Source organism: Cavia porcellus, unplaced genomic scaffold (assembly GCF_034190915.1).
Source record: "Cavia porcellus strain 051 isolate PalLab524CR breed Dunkin Hartley unplaced genomic scaffold, mCavPor4.1 scaffold_16, whole genome shotgun sequence".
In the NCBI taxonomy this organism is placed as follows: Eukaryota; Metazoa; Chordata; class Mammalia; order Rodentia; family Caviidae; genus Cavia; species Cavia porcellus.
Genome location: NW_026947499.1, coordinates 29,214,353 through 29,237,319, shown reverse-complemented (window position 1 = coordinate 29,237,319; position 22,967 = coordinate 29,214,353). Strand labels below are relative to the sequence as shown.

At 45.8% G+C, this 22,967-nt stretch overlaps 2 protein-coding genes across 2 annotated transcripts; one reads left to right on the top strand and one right to left on the bottom strand.

Moving 5' to 3' along the window:
* Positions 1–217: 217 nt before the first annotated feature.
* Positions 218–8,018, top strand: LOC100733272 (mitotic-spindle organizing protein 2B). The gene is given in 5 exon segments (XM_013142224.3): positions 218–522; positions 725–873; positions 1,575–1,584; positions 1,586–1,752; positions 7,701–8,018. Coding segments are annotated over 5 exon segments (627 nt in total). The 5' UTR covers positions 218–379; the 3' UTR covers positions 7,859–8,018.
* A 1,795-nt stretch (positions 8,019–9,813) lies between these two features.
* Positions 9,814–22,676, bottom strand: LOC100732987 (tubulin alpha-3 chain). Its single transcript, XM_003478044.5, has 5 exons — positions 22,555–22,676; positions 15,658–15,880; positions 14,109–14,257; positions 13,010–13,690; positions 9,814–10,216 (listed from the first exon to the last, which is right to left on the bottom strand). The coding sequence occupies exons 1-5, from the start codon at positions 22,555–22,557 to the stop codon at positions 9,920–9,922; spliced, it is 1,353 nt and encodes a 450-aa protein (XP_003478092.3). The 5' UTR covers positions 22,558–22,676; the 3' UTR covers positions 9,814–9,919.
* Between the last annotated feature and the right edge of the window lie 291 nt (positions 22,677–22,967).

Here is a 22,967-nt window from a genome sequence, read left to right as displayed (position 1 = left end):
CCTGCCACCGCTCTTTCCTAGTAGGGAATCTGTACAGTACTGTACAGTTTATGCCCTTCATTTATTGAGCGCCTACTATATACCAGCCTCTTCCCTAGGTGTTGCTACCAAAGGAAGCATAACAGTCCAGTCTAGTGCGGAAGGCCTGATCTGCAAGAAGCGGAGCTCTGTGCTCTCCTACAGATCCCCTACGCCTGACACACTGTAAGCAGCTAGTAAGCCTAGTAAGCGCTCAAGAAGCCTATCTGTAAAGATCGAATGACTCCTGGGTTGGCCCTGCAGGGAGAGGATCGGCCAGGAGAGGGTGCCACAGGGACTTACCTCTGTGAGGAGGGCGGGGCCAGGAGCACTCCCCCCCCCCCTCCCGCTGTTAGCCGCGATGGCGGCGGCTGGCAGCGGGCTGGAGGCAGCGACCCTTCAGAAGCTTGCGCTGCGGCGGAAGAAGGTGCTGAGCGCCGAAGAGATGGAGTTGTACGAGCTGGCACAGGCAGCGGGCGTCGCCATTGACCCCGACGTGTTCAAGTGAGCAAGTGCGGGTGGGGGCCTCGCGCTCTTCTGTGCTTTCACGCCCCTTCTGGCGCGGGCCTGCTGGTTTAGAAAACCTGCCTGCCCCGCACGCGCCTTGTCAGAGTTTTTCGGATGGCCCAGCAGGTCCGTGCTTGCTAGAGCAGGCTCTGTCCCACCGCGGAGCGGGCTCATTGAGCACGGTGTTTGTTCTCACCAGGATCCTGGTGGACCTGCTGAATCTGAACGTGGCCCCTCTTGCCGTCTTCCAGATGCTCAAGTCTATGTGCGCCGGGCAGAGGCTGGCGAGCGATGCCCAGGACCCTGCAGCTATGTCTCTGCCCACCACCAGCGTGCCTGAGACTCGAGGTCAGAGCTGGGCCCCGTGCTCCCAGCCCCGAGTGGCAGGGGTGGCAGGGCACAGTGTCAGCTTGGTTCTTGAATGGCCAGGCTTATGAGCTCTGTCTTCCCGGGATATACAAGGTCAGGTTCCAGGCATTCTTGGGAGTGAACTTGCAGATCAAGTGTTCTCAACGGGGAGTTGACTGGTCCAAGTAGGATAGGGTTTTACTGCCCCAGCTTTTTCTCTCATCATTCATACCTTCATTCTGCAGAAATAAAGGTGGCTTTGGTACCTGATATCTTGGCATTTATAGCCTCCAGGGTCCGAGAATAGTGTAGGCACCCCTTTCTTGTACCCAACCTGTGCCCAGATTCTGGCCAGCTGGGCCTCCCATGGACAATTGCAAATGTCCACTTTGCCTCTGGTGGCTGCTCCAACATGTCATCCTAGTGTGTAGCTTCTGCTCAGGGTGGCTATCTGGAACCTTCCAGGCAAATGGAAAGAGGACCTGGGTTGGGTCCCTTGCCTGGAAACACTCACACACCCACACAAGCATCCTGAAGAAGGGCAGAAGGTAAGCCAGGGCCCCTGTGGGCCTGTGGGGAGATGTGCCAGGACCCTGGGAACCCTCATGTCCTGGCCAAAAAGACCTGGGCAATGACATTTAGGCCTTCTCACTGACCCACCCTCTGTCTGCTGTCTTTGTGTCTCTTTCTCTGACCTCCAGAGGCCTCCTTTCTCTGCCAGGAACAGTACCCCCCCTGCAAGGTCTTCCTTTTCCTCAGCCCTGCGGCCTGCGGCCTCTCCAGTACTGCTCCACGGCCCAGCTGCCATGCACTCGCCTCTCTCTCCAGGGCCCCCTGCTTCCCTCCGGTTCTCTTGCTGCCTGTTCTCTCCTTTCACAGGTTGCGTTTATTAGCTTATCTCTGGGGGTTTTGGTGTGCTGTTTTGTGTATGGAAACTGTCAATTGCCTCTCAAGACCAGACCAGCTTTGAGCTGCAGGAGCAGGATCGTGTGGGCTGCATCTGCCACAGTTTAGAACCAGGTCATGCTTTCTGGCTTTATCAACGACAGTATTTCTACAACAGGCAGTCAGGCTAATGTCAAGGAGGAGACCAACACTTCTATATTCCAGAAGCTAACTCTTGTAGGTGAAATTTGTATGTTGTAAAAGGCCCCAACCCTCCCTGAGGACAGCAAGCTGAGGGTTGGGGAATAGGCAGCCAGGGGGTGCTGTTGGGAACTTAGCCTCAGTTGTGAGAAGTACTTCAGCCTCCTAGGTGCTGTCCCCTAGGTACCCCTGGGTGGTAGGTCTGGAGGATGGGATGGATGCTGTGCCTTCCCCCAGCCTTCTTGGTGGCACATAAAAATGGTACATGCTTGTTCCAAAGTCACACTTGCAAATTGAGTCCCCTTTCATGCTTCATTCCTGGATTGTGGGACCTTCTATGTGCCACCAAGTGTGGTGAGGTTGGGGGTTCAGGACTGTGGAAGTTGCCCCCTCCTCTAAGCCTTCCCTCACAGCGCACCTCAGGGCAGTGCCCGGGAGGAGAGTAGACTACAGGCTGAGATGAGAAATTGCTTGGTAAGTTTTCAAAGGGAGGGAGAAACAGAACAGCGTTTCCTCACTCTACAGGATGTTGGTACTCAGTGACTCCCAATGCTGGGCACAACCCTTGGCACAGAGGAAACATGAAATGGACATGACTTGGGTCTAGCGAGAGATGGCTAGATAAACTGACACTGTGGAGATGGGAGGAAATGTGACCTGCCCAGTCACAGGAGGCTTCAGCATCCCAAGAGCAGTAAGGGTTAAGCAGGTAGGGATCAGAAGGGGTGCTGAGAGGCCAGCCAGAATGCAGGATAGTGGTGTGGATTGTGTTCAGGCCACTGGCAGGTGGGGGAGGGAGAAAGTGGAGAGTCGAGAATTATAGAAGCAAGGCACAGAGAGCTTAGGTGGATTGGGGACATGCTGTGAATGAATGGAGTCTCCAAAGGAATTGAGGAAACCTCAAGCTTGAGGACTGGAATGGTGGGCTGCCAGGGGCTCAGTTCTATAAAAGCATATCCCAAAAAAAAAAAAAAAAAAAAAAAGCATATTCCAGGCCCTGATCCTGGGAGGACACTTAGGTTCTGGGGAGATACCTAGTGGGGGGAAGAAGAGAGCAGAGCAGAAGTAGGAGGTAGGCCTATACTCTCTGTTAGCATGTTTCAGTTGAAAAGCCACCAGGTTAGGCTCAGAAAGATCTCTGAGGCCTGTTTGTTCCAGCATCCATCTACATATACCATCCCATAAATGACTAAAGCTGGGGTGGAGAAAATAACGGGAACAGTTGAAGTAATGCTGTTGTAGGAATGTGATACGAGTTTAGGACCACTGGAGTTGCTGCCCATAGGTTTCCTATCTACTCAAGTATGAAGTTGCTCCAGGCCATAGGCCTGAGCCTTATTCAGGCCTCAGTCGGTAAGTTACAACAAGCACAAAAAATGGGCCATCTCGCTGGCCTGCAGGGAATCATACCCAATATTGAAGAGGAAAACAAAAAGCCTCAGAAGGGCAGAAGTGTAACAGTCACAGTGAGGGTCTATAGTCATTGAAAAAAATTAAATTCATTCTAGTACTCTTTGATTAGTTTTAAGGAAGCTACATTTTGAAGTTGTTCCTCCAGACATGTAAGGTGAAATTAGGTGTACAGAAACCATATGTGCCATGCAGCTGTGCTGTCCAATAAGGGAGCCATGAGCTATGTACGGCCAATGTAGTTGAGGGACACTGCATGTGTAAGTACACACTGGACACTGAAAAACTGGAACAAAAATGAATGTGACAGCTTATGAATATATATTGCTTATATACTGAAATGATAAAACAGTCACCCTGCAGTATTTGTGAGGGTTTGGTTCCAGGACATACCCATACCCCTGCCATGAATCCATGACAAGTTCTTTATATGAAATGATATAGTATTTGCATATAACTTGTCCATGTCCTCCAATATACATTTTAAAATGTAAATTATCTAACAACTTTAAAGTGACTTTTAGGTTTTTTTCTTTATAGTACTGAGAATAGAACCTAGGACTTATATATGCTACCACTAAGCCACACTTCCAGCCTATATTGATTTTTCTTGGAGATAGTCTCATTTATTTTGCCCAGGCTGACCCCAAACTCCTGAACTCGTGATTCTCCTACGTCAGCCTCCTGAGTAGTTTGGACAATAAGTGTGGGCCACTGCACCTTGCTTTCCTGTATAATCTCTACAATACTTATAATATTTACTCTAATGTAAATGCTGTGATATTATAGTAGCCTATCATTTAAGGAATGGTGTCCAGAGAACAGTCTACATGTTCAGTACAGGTGCAATTTTTCCCCAAATATTTTTTGATCCATAGTTGATTAAACCTGTAGATGTGAAACCCAGAGAGGGCTAACTATATATTGAATAGTTGGGTTAATCAGAATATGTGGTTGAAAGAACTTCTCGTTTGTTTTTAGTATGACTACTACAAAATTTTAAATTATATATGTGCTTTCAGTCCTATTCCTGTTGGAAGCACTGACACAGCTCTAGGCTGATTTGTAGTACTCATGTGGGTACCCATCCTGTATATTTGTCTTTGCCACTAGGCCTGTGTATGTTCTTGAAATATTAATAAACCACTGTCACTGTGTGACCAGAGGGCAGCAGTACTAGTTGATGCAGCAGAGATCATCTGGGGCTGCCCTGGCTGCCCACCCTTCCTGGTCACCAGACCCTGCCCCCTGCCTTGGAGTTTAGCTGTGTGCTCTGCTTGAGGAGCTCATGGGTCCCCACCAGGGCAGTTTGCACATATGGAAAGGCTTTAGGGGTGGCTTGCTATGTTCCTGCTATACAGTGTACTACAGACCTGATGCTGCCTCACCCTCCCTCCAGTATGCCCTGGAGAAGGACCTGTTAGGTTTCCTGCAGCCTCTATAATTCTCAGCCTCTCCTTGTCCCCTTCTTTGTTTTTATCTGCCTAGCCTATGTTGCCAGGAGATCATGGTCCCACTATAAAAGAAGAAAGTTCACATACCAGGACCAACAGGAGGGGATAAGAGAAGCAGGGCACAGTGGGGTTTGTTTTTTGTTTTTGTTTAGACAAGATCTTGTTACATAACCCAGGCTAACCTTGGAACTCCTAGACTCGAAGGATCCTCCTGCCTCAGTCTCTTGAGGAGCTAGGATTGTAGGTGTATGCCAACACACCTGGGTACACTAGGGTTCTTTATAAATCCTCACACCCCACCAGCTCTGCCTCACCAGCCAGCCAAGTTTACAGGGGATGGTAAGTTGAGGCTCACAAAGGTAAATAATAGTTCCTGGCGTGGCACACACTCTGGCTTCTTAGACTCCCTGGATCGTAACAGGTGACTGATAGACTGGGATATTTTAGGGCTTTGTTCCTTCATGGGATCACAAAATGCTAAGGGGTCACCAGGCGGTTTCATGGTGAAAAGCACTCAGTTTTGAAGAGACTAGGCCAGGGTGTTGTGCACATTCATTGAGGCTTGTGTGTCTTTGTAAGAGGACATTTGGCCTGAGAGCATTAGTTACCATGACCCTCCTACCCCTTCTGACCCTTAGCCCTGCCACAGGGACTGGGCTTGACAAAGCTGGTGTTGCCATCTTAAGGCGCAGCTGGAGCCTCCCCATCAAGTCACTACAGACCATTCTCCTGGAGCCTACAACCACACTTTTGACCTCCTTGTCCATGCATAACACGAGGAAGCCTGAAATAACAGTGTCCCAGCTGACAGTGGGAGCAAGTGATTCCAAAAGGTTCCAGGAATCATATAGAGCTGGATAAACGAGTCTGCTTTTGTTGTTAGACTTTTCAAGTGCTGGGGAAGTGCTTAGATAATCTTTAACCCAACAATCGGAACAGTACTGTTACCTGGTTAGGGGCTGGAGATATAGGTTAGTGGCGCAGTGCTTGCCTGGCAAGTGCACGGTCATGAGTTTGATTCCCAGTACCAAAAAAAAAAATGCTCCCTTTTTACCTGGATAATGCAACAAAGAAGACAGGGATATGGCTGCCCGGTGTCCAGACTTGTAACCATGTATAGAGCACATCTTAAAAATAAATCAGTAAACATCAGGCATGGTAGTATATACCTGTAATCCCAGCACTCGGGAGGCTGAAGCAGGGGAACGGATACAAGTTTGAGACCAGCCTGGTTTGCAAAGTGGTTCAAGGCCAGCCTGAACTGCATAGCGAGACCCTGTCTCAAAAAGGCCAAAAAAAAGGGACCAGGGATTTAGTTCAGTGGCACAAGTGGCTGGCTGGTGCTGCTGGCAAGCACACAGTTATGGGTTCAATCCCCAGTACTCCCCCCCAAAAAAATTAGTAAGCACCTGCCTGACAAATGCAAGGCTCTGAGTTTGATTCCTGGTACCAAAAAAGAAATCAGATCTCATTTATTGTGTTTGCTGACTTCCAAAGTATCCCTTATGTGGCCAATCAGTGTCTCTGATTTTGGAGTTAAGAGCTGTGCAGAGGTGGCACCCAAATGCCTGCATGAGCCAAGTCCAGCATCCTGTGCTCTGAATCACACAACTACAATCTAGCTTGCAATCCTGTTTGCCATTGTGCCTCCTGTTTAAAGAAAAGGACAAATGTTATTCTGAGGGGATGTCATCCTACAACAGCTGAAAGGTAGAAGACAGGGAGTCCAGGCATGGGAAAGTGGTTGAGGAACACGAGTCTCAGTGAGCTTGTTTATTCTTTGCAGGGTTCCAAATATTAACCAGTCAGGAGACAAAAGAACAACTCAAATGTTCAGAGTAATTAATTTCATTCTCAGAGACAGGGAAAATTATCACCTAGAACCATTCCCCAGTGAGTCTAAGCCTCATGTTGCTGTTTTCCATTGCTATCTTACGTGTTTCTATTCCATCCTTCCAACCTCTGTATTCCATCCCCATCCTTTCTTTTGGTGCCTAGAATGAACACCTTAAATTAATGTAAATTGGAAGCTTCAAGGGTTGTTGTTTGGAACTTTTTTCCAGTGATGGGGATTGACCCCAGGGCCTTGTAATGCTAGGCAAGGAAAAAAAAGAAAAAAAGAAAAAAAAAAGCAAAGTATAGATTAAGGTCTATACCAGTGGGTTTAATCTGGGTGACTAACTAGTAGACAGTTTCAATCATTGAAACTTCTGCTGGAACCCAATCATGGAATCAGTAGCTAAACCTAAGAGTAAAAGGCTTGAGCACTGTGTTTAAAGGGTACTCCAGGAAAACAAGGGAAAAAAACTATTTAGAAAGAGCTCTCAAAATCAGAAACCTGGCTTTAGTCCCTAATGATTGCTTTGCTTCTTGTCCAAATCTGATTGAGGAAGCAGTGATAGCATGCATTGGAGGAGACAGTGAGTTCCTCCTGCCATCTGCCGAGGGATAGAGATTCCATATGCTGTTCAGGACAGTAGACCTACTAGGCTTGCTTCCCCTAAATGGATCCACAGTGTATGTCCTTTCAAAGCTGTCCTCCTCTGGCCCTGAGAGACCTAGAAAGCATCATGTACACTTTGAAGGGCTTTCTCTAGAACATGCTAATTTAGGCGGTTCAGGACTCCTAGGCTGTAATAGTTTACACACTAACAGATATAAATGATGTCTGATGTCTTAGTGCATGCCTGTAATCCCAGTACTTGGGAGACAGAGGCAGGAGAACTGTTGCAAGTTTGAGACCAGCCTGAACTGCATAGTGAGATGCTCTCAAAATGACAAAAAAAAAAAAAAAAAAGTTTAAGGAACCAAATAACGTAGGTGTGTGGCAGTAGCACAGCTTGCCCAGGTTCCTAACACATGGTTCTATCTTCTCAGGGAGGAACAGAGGCGGCCCTGCTCTCGGTGGAGTACCCACACTGGTAGAACGCAGCAGCCGAGAAGGATCAAGCCAGAGGATGCCCCGCCAGCCCAGTGCTACCAGGCTGCCCAAGGGGAGCGGACCTGGGAAGAGCACCTCTCGCAGCAGCACATAGTGTGGGAGCAGAGACTGCTTTGCCCACCTTCTGGGTGCCATCATTCTCTCAACAGAGGCTGCATGTTGTTTCCTTCTGTAAACCTTTCTAAAAGCTGATGGCCTGGTTCAGGCAATCAAAATTTAGATTGTATTAAAGCACAAAGATTGCTGGGTGTTGAGGCACGTGCTTGTTATTCCAGCTGCTCAGGAGGCTAAGGCAGGACTGCAAACTTGAGGCCTGTCTGGGCAACTGGGCAAGACCCTGCCTCAGAAAGTAAATGAGAGGGAAGGAAGTAGCTAAGTGGGAGAGCACTAAGCATGTGAGGCCTTGGGTTCAATGACTCCTGTAAAGACAGAAAAGCAAAGATTTATAATGAGTTCTATACACCAGTCCTGGTTCTGTTGTAGCTAAAACAAGGGGCCAAAACCAGTTAACTGCCTTCTTGATCCTGGTTTCAGGGCCTAAGAGTATGAACACTGCCAGATCTTTTAGAAACAGGTGAAAAAGATTCCTTTGAAGGTAAAAATATAGTGTTCCCTGCCTGAACTGTTCAGAGTATTGGTGGCCAGGGAGGGCACGGGGCGAGCATGGATGGAGAACAGTATCTCCAAATGACCATGCACAGTGAGGTTGAGGGTGGTGTACTGTGACCTTCTGTGGGTCATGGTATCCATTTCCAGGCCAAAGCAGGATGTCTGACAATGTAGTAACTTAGAAACTTAGACCCTATCTCAAAAAATTAAAAAGCGTTGGGAAGCCAGGAAGGGTGACACATACCTGTGATCACAGCACTTGGGAGGCATAGGCAGGAGGCTAGCCTAAACTATATGGCAAGGCCTTGTGAAGAAAGGGAGAAAAAGAAGAAATGAAAAAGGGCTGAAAACCAGGTTCAGTGGCAAACTCTTGTAATCTCCGCGTTCTGGGAGGCTGAAGCAGGAAGACTGCAAGCTCAAGAGGGCATGGGCACCATAGCAAGACCCTGCCTCAAAAAGGGCTGGGTATGAAGCTCAGTGTGAGGGCCCTGGGCTCAATCCCCAGTACTTCCCAAAAAGGAAGACAGACAGCCCAGGGGATGTAACACTCCAAAGGCTGTACTCTCTGTACCACAAAGTAATACCTACATCCCCAGGCCTTGGTTGAAGACAATGTCTTGTTAAATTAGTAACTGTCCAGACTAGATCAAAAATTTGGAATCTTCCTGCCTCAGTCTCAAGAGTGCTGGGACATAAATCAATAGAACCACTGACTGCACATTTGACCCATCATTTTAGGACATGTACACTGAGGGGATTTATTAATCACAGTGTCTTTTACTGGAATAATTAAAATATATACACACACACACATACTTTTTTTTTTGGAGACAAGATCTCACTTTAAGCTGTGAACTTCAGGCTGGCCTTGAACTCTATAGTTCAGTAAGGCCTCAAGATTACGGTAATCCTGCCTCAGCTTCCCAAGTATTTAGGATTACAGGCATCTGCCAACATGCTCAGATTTAAACTGTAGTTGTTCACACTTCCTAAAAGATTTTTTCCTGATTCTTTCAGCCAATCATTTAGAACTCTTTCAAGGAATAATGTAGTAACTAAATAAACATGTGAAATTTCTTAAATTAATTTTTACCTTTTTGAGATAGATGTTCACTATGAAGTTCAGGCTGGCCTTGAGCTAGCAGTGATCATCCCACCTCAGCCTTCTAAGTGCTATAATTACAGGTCTGTGCCACAATACCTAGCCCATTAGAATAATTCTTTTAGGGGATTTGCACTGAGCTACCCTACCACTCTTATTTGAGACAGGGTCTCACTAAGCCATTAAGTTGCACAGACTGGGCTTGAACTTGTAATCCTCCCTGCTTTGGGCTCCCACAGTGATGGAATCACAGAAATGCAATTATCCCTCCCAGAAATCCACTTGGAGAAACTCATATATCTAAATAGGGAAATTATGTCACAGTACAGCACACAGCACAAACTATGAGTGAAAGCCTCAACACAGGAATTTTAATAGGTAAATACGTTGTGTAATGGTACAGTGAGTATAGGTAAGAAAGAAGACTTGATGGCTGCTCACTCCTCAGTATTCTTCTCCTTCTTCAGCCTCGGCTTCCACAGAATCCACGCCCACCTCTTCATAATCTTTCTCCAGCGCTGCCAGGTCCTCCCGGGCCTCAGAGAACTCCCCTTCCTCCATGCCTTCTCCCACGTACCAGTGCACAAAGGCCCGCTTGGCATACATGAGATCGAACTTGTGGTCCAGGCGGGCCCAGGCCTCAGCAATGGCAGTGGTGTTGCTCAGCATGCACACGGCCCGCTGCACCTTGGCCAGGTCTCCCCCTGGCACCACAGTGGGAGGCTGGTAGTTAATGCCCACCTGCCAGACAAGGAACAAAAACCTATTAGAAGGCTTGGATGACACCCAGAAATGGTGGCTACTTTTCCTCAACCACAAGACACTATAGGTTCCCTCTGATGACCAGCATCACTCCACAAAAGGCACCAAGCCTTTTGTGCTAGGCAGGGTGTCAGGACAGTGGGGTGATGGCTCCAGAGAGAAGCAAACAAGACACTTGATGTGGCCATTGTGCCTTAGTCCCAAGTGGCCTGAAGGGCACAGCCCCAGCAGCTGTGACAGGTGATAGGTATTCAAGGAGAAAGGACTGTTTTCCCTCTGAAAATTACACTGCCTTGTATTACCTGTGGAATTTATTCTCCATAAGATTCAAGGAGATGGTGATGAATTTCTGCAGCTGAAAGCTTTCCACTCAAAGAGTCAGAGACCTGAACACAACTGTGGTGCCCCCTGGGAAGCTCATGTTCCCTGCTGACACAATAAAGACTATGGCTACAGCCACATGCAAAAGAAGTCACATGAATGTGCTGCATACTGGAAGGAGGTAGTCGACCTGTGTACTAATGAGGGCAGGAGTAGCATTCTGGTTTGGGAGCAAAAGGACCCATTTCAGGTTGAAGAATGAGAGATGAACATGAACACAGTTTGGGCAACTCTAGCATCAACTAGAGCAGGACCAGCAATCTTGTTCTGCAGAGACACATTCTGCACTTCAGAGTTGTTCTTAGTGATGTAACAATTGCTCTACTGTGGATGCACTGTAAAAGCAGCCACAAAGAATCCCTAGGTGAACAGCTGGCATTTAGACCCAATGTTATTTACAAAACTAGGCAGCTGGTTTAACAATCATGAAAATGCCTGATCTGGAAGAAGACAATCCCAGTGCAGAAATGTCCTGGTGAGGAACCTACTGCAGTGAAGCTACCAGCAGCAAGGAGCAGCTAAACCAAAACCAAAGGTGGCATGAAAAACAAAGAACAGTGTCAAGACAAGAAGAATTGACAGGATCAGTACCTACTAATCCTCCGTGAAAAGTGACAGGAAGATTTCTTAGTGTTTTAATGGAAGAGCAGTACAAACTGTATTGGAAGCAAAATCTGGTCACAATTTATAGTGTGACAAGATATTGCTTCTTTAAGCACATAAAAGATTTACAACACATTTTCGGTCAGGTATGTGATACTAATTTCCACACACCTAGAGGATAAAGAGATGGATGACATTATAGTACTGCCTCAAATATATATCCCACAGGAAGTACCAAATGTCCATATAATTCCTACATTTTCAACACTAATCCCACCACCATAAAGGGTCCTAAGGATCACCCCAGTCAGCAGGATGACAGCTGTGAGGCATGGAAGAATTCAGTGGCAGACTCAGCTTTGCCGTCTGGGCAAGTCCCCTGCCAGCCCTTAACAGCCATGGGGGTGCCATTCCTCTGACTCTCTACAGCCCCACAACTGGAAGAGCCCCCGTCTCCCCCACAGGCATCCCCACCACTGCAGTGCAGCCTTCCGCCTTCCAGACATGAGCTCTGCCTTCTGCCAGGGAAACCACCTCATCTTTGGTTGTCAAGAGGGACAGCCAGGCGGATGCCACCCTCTGCAGCCCAATTCAGCATGAGTCACAATGGTGACTTCAAGTGGCCCCTGGAATCCTCAAGAAATCCTCCAGCAGAGGGCCCAGGCAGGAACCAGTGAAGCCCTAAGTCCCTGAAGGGTACCCCTACCCCTTGGGCACACCCTGGGTGCTGGACTAAGTATAGCCTGGAGGACCTAGCTGAGAACAAGGAGCAGAGCAATCTGCCCTGGTCTTCCTCAGCTCCCTGAACCCCGCAGTTCACAATGACCACATCCCATCCTCCAACCTGGTCCCCCCTGGCTGTGATAGAGGAAGACTAGTCTGCCACGCCAGCCCAGGCCAGTGAGTCCAGACCTGAAGTGCATCCTGATGAAAGGAGATTCAGGGTTCACACACTGTGAAGCTGACCCATGGCGGGACACAGGAGCCCAGAGGCTGAGGATCCCTGCTCAGACACAGTTGGTTGTCTGATGTCAGTATGAACCAAAGCACAAAGCACTTCTGAGCAGGCGCAGCAGCTCCAAGGCTCCCCCAACCTGAGAAGGAACACCCAGCCTCATCAGCCCAGCGGGCTGCAGCCAGGGCTGGCCACAGTCACTCCAACTGGGATGGCAGGAGGACCACTCCCTTAGGAAGGAGGCTACCTGTGGACTACCTTAGGAGGCATCAGTAGCTCTGGGCATCCATCTCCAGAGCACAGACATAGAGAGGGGGGAGGGGTGGAGAAGGGTAACAGATGCTAGGAGCCCTGCTTCCCTGAGGTCCACTGGGGAAGAAAAAAAATGATTCAGAGTCTTAATAAAAAAAATAAAAAACACAAAAAACAAAACAAAACAAAAAGGCGCAGCTTTATGGATCATCTAACACTCAGGAGGCTGAGGTAAAAGGATCGCTGTGAGTGTGAGGCGAGAGTGGCCTACATCAGCGACTTCAAGGCCACCTAGCACTACATGAGAGCCGCATAAATACAAAGCAAGCAAACAAAAAACCATGCCCTATTCCGTTAACCATAGTTTTTCAAACATACCATGTCTTATTGTGTTAACGGTAGTTTTTCAAACATTCAAGTACTGAAAAGATTTTCACTCTAGGTAACTAACTAAAGCACCAAAGGCCTACCCCAAGGGCAACAGACATTCTGCCTAAAGGATGTGGGCCCCTTGGGCAACACAATTCTGCAGGGCTGCTGTATGTTGACAGGCACAATGACTCAACTCGACCCAGTCCTACCTTAAAACCAGTCGGGCACCAGTCCACAAACTGGATGGTGCGCTTGGTCTTGATGGTGGCGATGGCAGCGTTGACATCTTTGGGAACCACGTCTCCCCTGTACAACATGCAGCAAGCCATGTACTTGCCATGGCGAGGATCGCACTTCACCATCTGATTGGCTGGCTCGAAGCAAGCATTGGTGATCTCGGCCACTGACAGCTGCTCGTGGTAGGCCTTCTCGGCAGAGATGACCGGGGCGTAGGTGGCCAGGGGGAAGTGGATGCGGGGGTAAGGCACCAGGTTGGTCTGGAACTCTGTCAAGTCCACATTCAGGGCCCCGTCGAAGCGCAGGGAGGCCGTGATGGAGGACACGATCTGCCCGATCAGACGATTCAGGTTGGTGTAGGTGGGACGTTCGATGTCCAGGTTGCGCCGACAGATGTCATAGATGGCTTCGTTGTCCACCATGAAGGCACAGTCAGAGTGTTCCAGGGTTGTGTGCGTGGTCAGGATGGAGTTGTAGGGCTCCACAACGGCCGTGGACACCTGAGGGGCTGGGTAAATGGCAAACTCCAGCTTGGACTTCTTGCCATAGTCCACCGAGAGCCGCTCCATGAGCAAAGATGCGAACCCAGAGCCGGTGCCACCTCCAAAGCTGTGGAAGATGAGGAAGCCCTGCAGGCCTGTGCACAGATCCGCCTGTGAGAAAGCAGACAACATGACCCGAAGCCTGCACGAGCCACACACCAACGTCCAACAGGCCCGGCTGGCTTCTGTCTGCCTCTGCAAGCTGATATACACTCACGGCCACTATGAACCTGAGTCGCAAACAGAAGTGAAGACAGCCAGCCACTGAAGCACTAGGGGTGCTCTGCAACAGACATGACCCAGCAAGACCTCTGCAGACTCAGTCAGACTCCGGACTCTTTGTCTAAAAGCCACTGCAGTCTGACCCCTTCATTGCCAAAGGCAGTGATGGCAAACATTCCAGAGCTTTCAATGGTAACAAACAGCCAGCTGGGCTGTGGCACACATGCTGTGGATTTGCCCTCATCAGCCTAAGGCCTACCCTCCTACCCAGAGCAATAGCCACACAATCCTGTCTCAGGGATCTTACCAGTTTGCGGATGCGGTCCAGAACCAGGTCCACGATCTCCTTGCCGATGGTGTAATGGCCTCTGGCATAATTATTGGCTGCATCTTCCTTCCCCGTGATCAGCTGCTCTGGGTGGAAGAGTTGCCTGTAGGTCCCCGTGCGCACTTCATCTACAAAGAGACCACGTGAGCTGTGAGCCTTGCAGGGCTGCTGCAGGCACCACATAGACATGCTCAAGGATGCTTCTGCTCTACAAATGCACATTTCCTGACTGGAAGAAAGCATCTAACGGCTGTAATACGTGTATACACATTTAATACCAGCACACACGTGAAACATCCAGCATTTGGGAGTCTAAGGAGAGAAGATCACTGAGAGTTCTACACCAACCTGGGCTACAGAGGAACTTCAAGGTCAGCCTGAACACAGGAGACCTTGTCCTCCCAAAAAACACTGCAAAGCACAAATGTAAGTGATGGCTCCCACAAGGTAACATCAACTCACAGTATAAATGCCAGCAGGACCATTTCATGTTGACAGGAAAAAATTACAGATGATTCTACAGGCAGTTAGCCCTTTCTTACCTAAGCTACATCAAAGAAAATAATTTGGAAGTTACAAGCTATACTCCTGGAATCCAAGCACTCTGAACCAGGAGGATCACAAGACAAGCCCAGCCTGGACAATGTTCCAGTTTAGCAAGATCCTGTCTCAAAAATTTTAAAAAGGGCTGGGGATGTAGCTCAATGAAAAGCCCTAGGTTCAATCAGCAGCACTTCAACAAAACATAAACGCTCAAACAAAGAACCTCCCAAATACCAGCTCAGTGTGTGTGTGATTTTGTATGGACAGTCTCATCACCGCACTCTGAATGGCTCGGGTCTTCCAGGCTGTAAAGTGACATTCTTTATCTCTTGGAAGCACTAAAAGGCTTCTCTTGCCCTTCCTCCTTTTCTTTTGTCCTTCCTCTTCATGCCTCTCTCTCTCTATTGAGTCATACTGAACATAAGGTCATTGTAGTGAGCTATATCATCAGTAGTTTTGTTTGTTTTGAGACTAGATTTCAGTAAGCTGTTAGAATTCCCAAGCTGGGGTCAAATTTCAGATCCCCTTGCCTCATCTTTTCTATCTCTTGGACTACTTTAGGCTTCTAACTATGAAGAACCAAATCTTATTTTCACAGCTAAGGCAGGTCCAGACCCTCATGCACTAGCACAAGCATCTCTACAGCATTCAAGAGGGATGTGAGGCCTGTGCTCACTGCACACAGTCTATATAGAAACCACCTGCCCAGGACAGAGGCAGCCAGGAGGGAATCTCTCCATGGCCCATCACCCTGATGGCAAAGCAGCTCTGCCCTGCAGGTCAAGGTTTCCTATGATGGGATCCTGAGCCCCAGAGTCAAGAACCTTTAATTGGGAACCTTGCAGCTTCTCACCCAACAGTGTCATCACGCAGGCTTTTATATCCTGTCCTTCTTGCAGGGTGACTCAAGGAGCCCACCTGTGGTGCTTTTCCAGGGCTCTCCCAACCTCCCTGGAAAGCCTCCCTCCAGGGCCCAAGCACCTACCTACCACCGTGGGTTCCAGGTCCACAAACACTGCTCTGGGCACGTGCTTGCCGGCCCCAGTCTCACTGAAGAATGTGTTGAACGAGTCGTCCCCGCCACCAATGGTTTTGTCACTAGGCATCTGACCATCAGGCTGGATTCCATGTTCAAGGCAGTACAATTCCCAGCAGGCATTGCCGATCTGGACACCTGCCTGCCCCACGTGGATAGAGATACACTCCCTCTGGGAACCAGAACAGAAATGTGAAACCCATTCGTCCCCACACCAATTCAAACTATACAAAATGCAAAGGAAATGGCCTGGGGAGTCAGCTCAGCGGCGTAGGCGCCTGCCTGGCAAGTGTGAGGTTGTGAGTTCCATCCCCAGTCCCCCCTCACCAAAAAAAAGCAAGTGAGACCTGATGTCATACACCAACATTTGTAAAATATTTGATTTCTAAGGCGATTGAAGAGAATTATTAGAAAATGGACAGATATCCTGTGCTTTTGGGTAGGAAGAACCAATACAGTGAAAATGGCTTCCAAATCTGTTATACAGATTCAATGCAATCCCAGTCAAAAGTCCAACAGAATTGGAGAAAATCTCATAGAATTAGAGAAAACAATCCTAAATTTCATTTGGAACCAGAAGAGACCTAGAATTCTAAAGGCAATACTGGGCAACAAAGACAAGATGGGGCATCGCAATTTCTGACTTGAAATTATACTATAAAGTTACTGTGGTATAAACAGAGTGGTACTGGCCAAAAAAAAAAAAAAAAAAAAAAACAGACCAGAAGATCAATGGAATAGATTAGAAGATGTAGCAACAACTGCAGACATACTAAGCCACCTTATCTTTGACAAAGGTGCCAGACATATTCACTTTAATAAATGGTGCTGGAAAAAGTAGTTCTACACAAGCCACAGATTAAAACTGGACCCATGTCTTGCATGGCTAGGGTCCATGTACTAGGCTAAAATGAGAATGGATCAAAGATCTTAATATTAAAATAGAAACATTAAATCTGCTGGAAGATAGAGTATGTAAAGCTCTTTTTTTTTTTTTCATTTTTTTTTTTGCCTTTTTTCCTTTTTATCAGTACCAGGGATCAAACTCACGACTGCCTGCTTGTAAGGCAGGCACTTATGCCACTGAGCTAAATCCCCAGCCCCACAGTATGTAAAGCTCTTAAAGACACTAGTGTAGGCAAAGACTTCATGAGCAAAACCCAGGTTGCACAGAAACTATTGCAAAGAATCAAGAAATGGGATCTCACCCTAATGAAAAGGTTTTACACAGTAAGAGAAAACACCAACAGAGTAAAGAGACAACCCAAAACGTGGGAGAAAATTTTGCCAGATGTTCCTCAGACAAAGGATTACTATCCAGAACACATAAAGCATTAAAAAAAAATCAGTCCTCCCAGATTTAAAGACCCAATGCAAAGATGGGCATCTGAGATGAATACATGCTTCTCAGTTGAGAAGCAAATAAATACATGAAAAAATGTTCACCATCACTGGTCATTCGAGAGATGCAAATTAAAACAATATTGACATTCTACCTCATCCCAGAATGAATGGCTAACATCAAGAAATTAACCAATAACAAATGCTGGAGGGACTGTGGAGAAAAAGGAACCCTTCTCCAGTGTTGGTAACAATGCAGACTGGTGCAACTACTGTGGAAATCAGTGTGGAGACTCCTCAAAAAACAAATGGGATTGAAGTCGCATTTGACCTAGCTATTTCCCTTCTGTGTATCTTCTCAAAAGAATTAAAAACATCATACCATAGTGATATACATGTACCCACAGTGATATATGTGCTGTTTATAGCAGAACAGTCTATATTTGCCTGATTTGGGAAACAACCTAAATGCCCATCGACTGAGGGATGCATAAAAAGATGTAGTATTTTTATACAATGGAGTACTACTCAAACATAAAGAATGATAAACTGAACACTTTTATAGGTAAATGAATGTATCTTTAGACTATACTCATTAGTGAAATAAGACACACATGTAAACATCTTGTTTCTTTAGTGTGACAAGCTGAAAGAAAAACATTTAAATGTGCATGTATATGTATACAGAAATAATTAAGATAGAGAATTGAGTTCGCTGAAGAGAAAGATTTGTACTGGTATTGTTTCGACAGTTTTAAGGCAGATAGATGTCTTGTGCTCTGGGAGAATGATCTGGGGATGACAATGTGCAACGTATATACCACTGCTGCCCCCTGATTGATGTGTTTTGAAATTTTATTGTAGTTTTTTCTTATGTTTGAATAAAATTGATTTGAAAAAAATTTGATTTCTAAACAAAACACCTCATGAGCCTCCAATGATCATTTTATATCAAATACCTGCCCATCCAACATGAATACAGATATACCTAAACTAGAAACAGAAAGTCATTAATCTTCCTAGCAATTAAGATATTTAAATTTAGCTCCAGCTATACTCCTAACACTCTAAAAGGCTGAGGGAGGACTGTAGGGCACCCTTGAAGCTGGAGATTGATCACATGTGTGGGGCTAAAGCAAGCCAGCTCAGAAAAAAACAGAGACCAAAACAAGCTATGTAAACAAGTTGTTCTAGCACCAAGAAGAGAAGGGGCCCAGGCCTACCAGGCAAACAAGTTGCTAGGCAGTGGGTTTGAAATTGACATTTTCCTTTGGAGGGCATACATAAACATGCTGCATTGGTTGGGCAGTATTTTTCCTCCCAACAGGCGATTAAGGGCTCCACCTGACCCCAGCTTTGTCTTTTCTTTGTTTTTCTCAACCTCTTGCTGATCTTTAACCCCAAGAACCTCAGGAGCCACACTGGGTTATGATAGAGGAGAACTGAAATCTTCAGTCCACACTGGGCAACTTAGCGTGACTCGGTATCAAAAGGAAAAAAAAGGAAAAAAGAGGCTCTGTATGAGGGTTCTAGATTCAATTACCAATACAGAAAAATTTATACCAATTGAGCAAATTTATTTCTACCCAAGGAACACATTTAATATTCTGTCCAAAGCAATGGCTTAGAAAATCAGACAGAATATTAAAGAAGTTGACACTGATTGTGTGACAGGTAGTGCAAGACAGTGATTCCTCAGAGCAGGGAAACAGAAGTAAACCTGGATAACCCCAGATACCTCATGAGTCTCCACACTACCTCACAGAGAGAGAGGGAAAGAGGGAGACAGAGAGACAGAGGAAGAGAGGGAGAGAAGAAAGGCAAACACAGCCCAGGAATCTCCCTGAATGGAGAAGAGAAAATGGTTGGTGTTCAGATACTTAGAAACTGCAGGGCAGAACACATGAGACAGAGTGGCATACAAAGAGCTCTGTGTGAATCACTTCAGCCAAGCAATGACTCAGGCCACACCTGCCTTTATTTTAACCCATTGTAAGCCATTCTGAGTTGACTTTTGGATGTCTTTAAGAGATTTTGATGTGCTATAAGGTTTGGGTTTTTTGCATGTGGATATCCAGTTGTTCCAGTATATTTATTGAGGGTACAATCTTTTGTCCACTTCGTTGTTTCTGCATCTTTGCCAGAATCAATTGTCTGTTTTGTGGCTATTTTGGGACTTTATATTGATACTTTGGTGGTTTGTCTATCTTGATATCAATACCATTTTGTCATGATTGGTGTAACTTTGTGATAAGTGCTGGTACTGGGGAAGGTTGCACCTCTAATTTTGTTCTTTTATCAAAGTTGTTTAGACTATTCTGAATCTTTTCTATTTTAACAGAAATGTAAGAATCAAAATGTTAATCTATGAAAAATGATATTGGTAGTTTGATAAGTGATTGTGTTTTCTGGTCTATTATTTTCTTCTGTTTTTGGTTTATTCCATCTTTGTAACTTCTCAAGGAAAGATATGAGGATATTTCATAACTTTCTTCTTTTCTAATAGCTGTACTTGGTGTTAAAAAAATAGAAAATACATAATAATAATAATAATAATAATAATAAAAAGTGCTCTGTGCAAATCAGCAGAGCCCACCTGTTGTCTACAGCTGAGCTTGCTCAGCATGTGGTGAGAGACAGAGGCAGAGAGAGAGAGAGAATGAGAGAGTGAGAGAGAGAGAGGGAGGGAGAGAGAGAGAGAGCTGCTGAGACCAGGCAGGACAGGCTGGGCAATCCTGGGGTTCACCTAAGACCTAGAACAGCTTGTGTTCCCCAAGTCATGATGTAAAGAACTCCTGCCTCTCAGAGCACTGAGTGGAGTCCTCGCAGTGGGGCTACACAAGCCCTACAGTAAAGGCTGCTCTGACCACACATAGGAAAGCAGAAAAGCAAGTCTGAAGGATCAAACTGACTCCTGGCAAATGAACCACACCCTAAGAAATGCCCATAAATATTTAAAGGTATGTGGCCAAATGTATAACCAGCAATGTAAATTTCTAATACTTGATATTCAATCTGAACCTCCCAGATACTAAAAAAAGAAGGAAAATATGACTATAAGGACAAAGTATAGCCACCAATAAGAACCTAGAAATTACAAAGATGATACCACCGGTCAAGTTGGGTATTAAATGGTGGTTTGTCTATCTTGATATCAATACCAGTACCTACCTATATGTTCAAGATAGTAGGAAAAATGAGTGTGAAATACATGTTTAATATAAAAAGACCTGAGCCAAGCATATAGCCCGCGGCATGGCAACAGCCTGGCAAGCACAAGGTCCTGAGTCCAATTCCCAGTCCCTCCCTCAAAAAAACAGCCCTATTATAAAAAGACCCAAATGAAACTTTACCATTAAAAAGCACATTTTCTACAAAAAATACAATGAATGGAATTAATACTGTATTGCACTTTGAAGGAGAATGGAGATTAATGAAAAAGCCTGGAAATAGTGGTTATAGTTATATAATATTATTTGATGTCACTAAATTGTATACCTGAAAATGAGTAAAATGCAAAATTTTATGTCATATTCATTTTAACTTTTTTTTCTTTTGCAGGGCTAATTCCAAGCCCTTTTTTCTTTTAATTTTGAGATAGGTACTTATAAATTGTTCAGGCTGGCCAATTTATGATTCTCCTGTCTCAACCTCCTGTCTCCAAAATTGGGGCAACTATGGTAGCATATGCTTAATCACAGCTACTCTGGAGACTAAGTATAAAAAAGACTGCAAATTCTCAGTGCAAAGGCCCTGGGTTTATTCCTTACTATCATCAAAAAAATAAAAAATCAAAATTTAGAGCACTAGAGTACTTGCTTAGTATGGATAAGGCCCTCAGATCCACTGCAGCACCACAAAACAAAAAATGTTTTTGAGGCACTTTGCCCCATTTTGTGCCAGTAAGAGAAGTGTCCAAACCAACTTTCACAGAGGGAGAGTACCAAGGTTAATCTAAATTGTTATAGAGTCATAATACATTTTATAAATTTTGGAAGCTGCTGAACTATTAATTTCAGTTTCAAGGGAGAAACTAAGGTTAAAATGAACAGCTCTTCACCTCAGTTAACTGACCACAACTGAAACTTGGACTAGAAGCTGGATGTGGTGCCCCATAACTGTAATAAGCCCCGCCTGAATAGTTTAGAGAGACCATGTCTCAAAGTGAATAATAAAAAATGGAACCAGGCATGGTGCCACACACCTGTAATCTCAGCACTCTGAAGCTGAGGCAAGACAATGACTGCAAGTTCAAAGCCAACCTGGGATCTATACTATAGTGAGTCCAAGGCCAATCTGTACCATATAGTGAGAACTTGTCTCAAAAACCCAAAGTAAATAAACCGAAAGTAAATAATGGGCTGGAGATGTAGATTAGTGTGAAGATCCTGGGTTCAATCCCATTATCAGAGAGACAGACAGACAGACAGACACAGACAGAGAGAAATGTGAACTGTAAAACTGCAAAGCCCTGTTAAAGGGTCTTTCTGGCCTCTCTCCACATAAAACTGTCTTTATGTCATTTATAGTTGGTACATATGAAGAGATGCATTAGATTGGTTTCACTGATATGTAGACTATTGATGTACTGATTCAACAATTACCCGAAAGATATATATGATCTGGGGACATAAAAAAGAAACAAAGGCAAAAACCTGCCCTTCACAGGGAGACCAGGAATTCTCATTTATTGGTGATAAAAAGCAATCTGACTATAACTAAAAAATCACAGACATCCATTTCTAAAATCCCACACATACACTTAACACAAGCAAACAGGTTACTCACTGCTGGTTTCCATGTAAACAATTATGAACAGAAGTACCCAGAGTTAAACAAAGGACTAGCTGACTAACGTACAGGCACCCACTGGAATACTATGTGGCTGAAAATAATGTGGATCTTTCTATGGATAACTAGAAGATTACTGAAGCTTCCCTTCCCACCCTCCCCTCCCCTTCCCTTTATTTCTTTTTTTTTTTTCTTTCAGGGTTTTGCTATCACCTTCTAGCACCAGCCGCCTGAACACGTGGACTGCAGGCGCTATGCCAGGAAGCCTAGTAGGGCTTCTTTTTACAATGAAAAGCAAAAAGCAAAAAAAGGGCAGAAAGAATAAATATATCTATTCATGTCTGACTGGTCTTGCTTAGAACCAAAGAACACCCTGGAAGTGTAAAATAGCAACAACAGAATAATCCAGCCGGGCGTGGTAGCACAAGCCGCCTGCCTGTACTCCCAGTACTGAAATGCTACAGAAAGAACACCACGAGTTCGAGGCCAGACCCTAAACTACACAGTGAGACTCCAAAAGAACCCCAAAACAAAACCAAACAAAACCGCGTAAGTCTTGGAGGTAGCGAGATTTTCCACCATGTACTATATTCCACCGTCCTTACTACAAGACGCTCTCGCCACCTGCCATAGCCAACCCTCCAGGGCTTCACCAGTGTCTTGGGGCCCACAGTGGGCCTCCCCACCGTCCCAACCCCATTAGTCCTAGCTCACCATGACGGTTCCAGTTGCTCACACACAACTCTCGCTTCCTCTCGAGCACACAGAGCGTGTTCAACCGCCGGCCACAAAGCAGTAAGCCACGTCTTGATTGGCTCATCATCCACGCAACTGCCATTGGCTCCGACAGCTATAGGGCGGGCCGCAGGCTAAAAACCAGATCGTGATAGGCCACATTCACTAGTGAAATGATCCTTCTGATTGGTTGTCATTTTGGCGGGAAGTACTGACTGGGAAGGAATTTTCCAGACTCTGTTGACTGAAAGAGTGGGCGCTGGGCCAGGGACCAAGAAGGAACTGAATTTAGGGGACAGGGACAATTTACAGTTGCTTCTGCCACCAGTTGCTGTATGTTTTCAGTCTCATTACTGAACTTTACAGGATGTAGGACGTTATGAGGATCACCA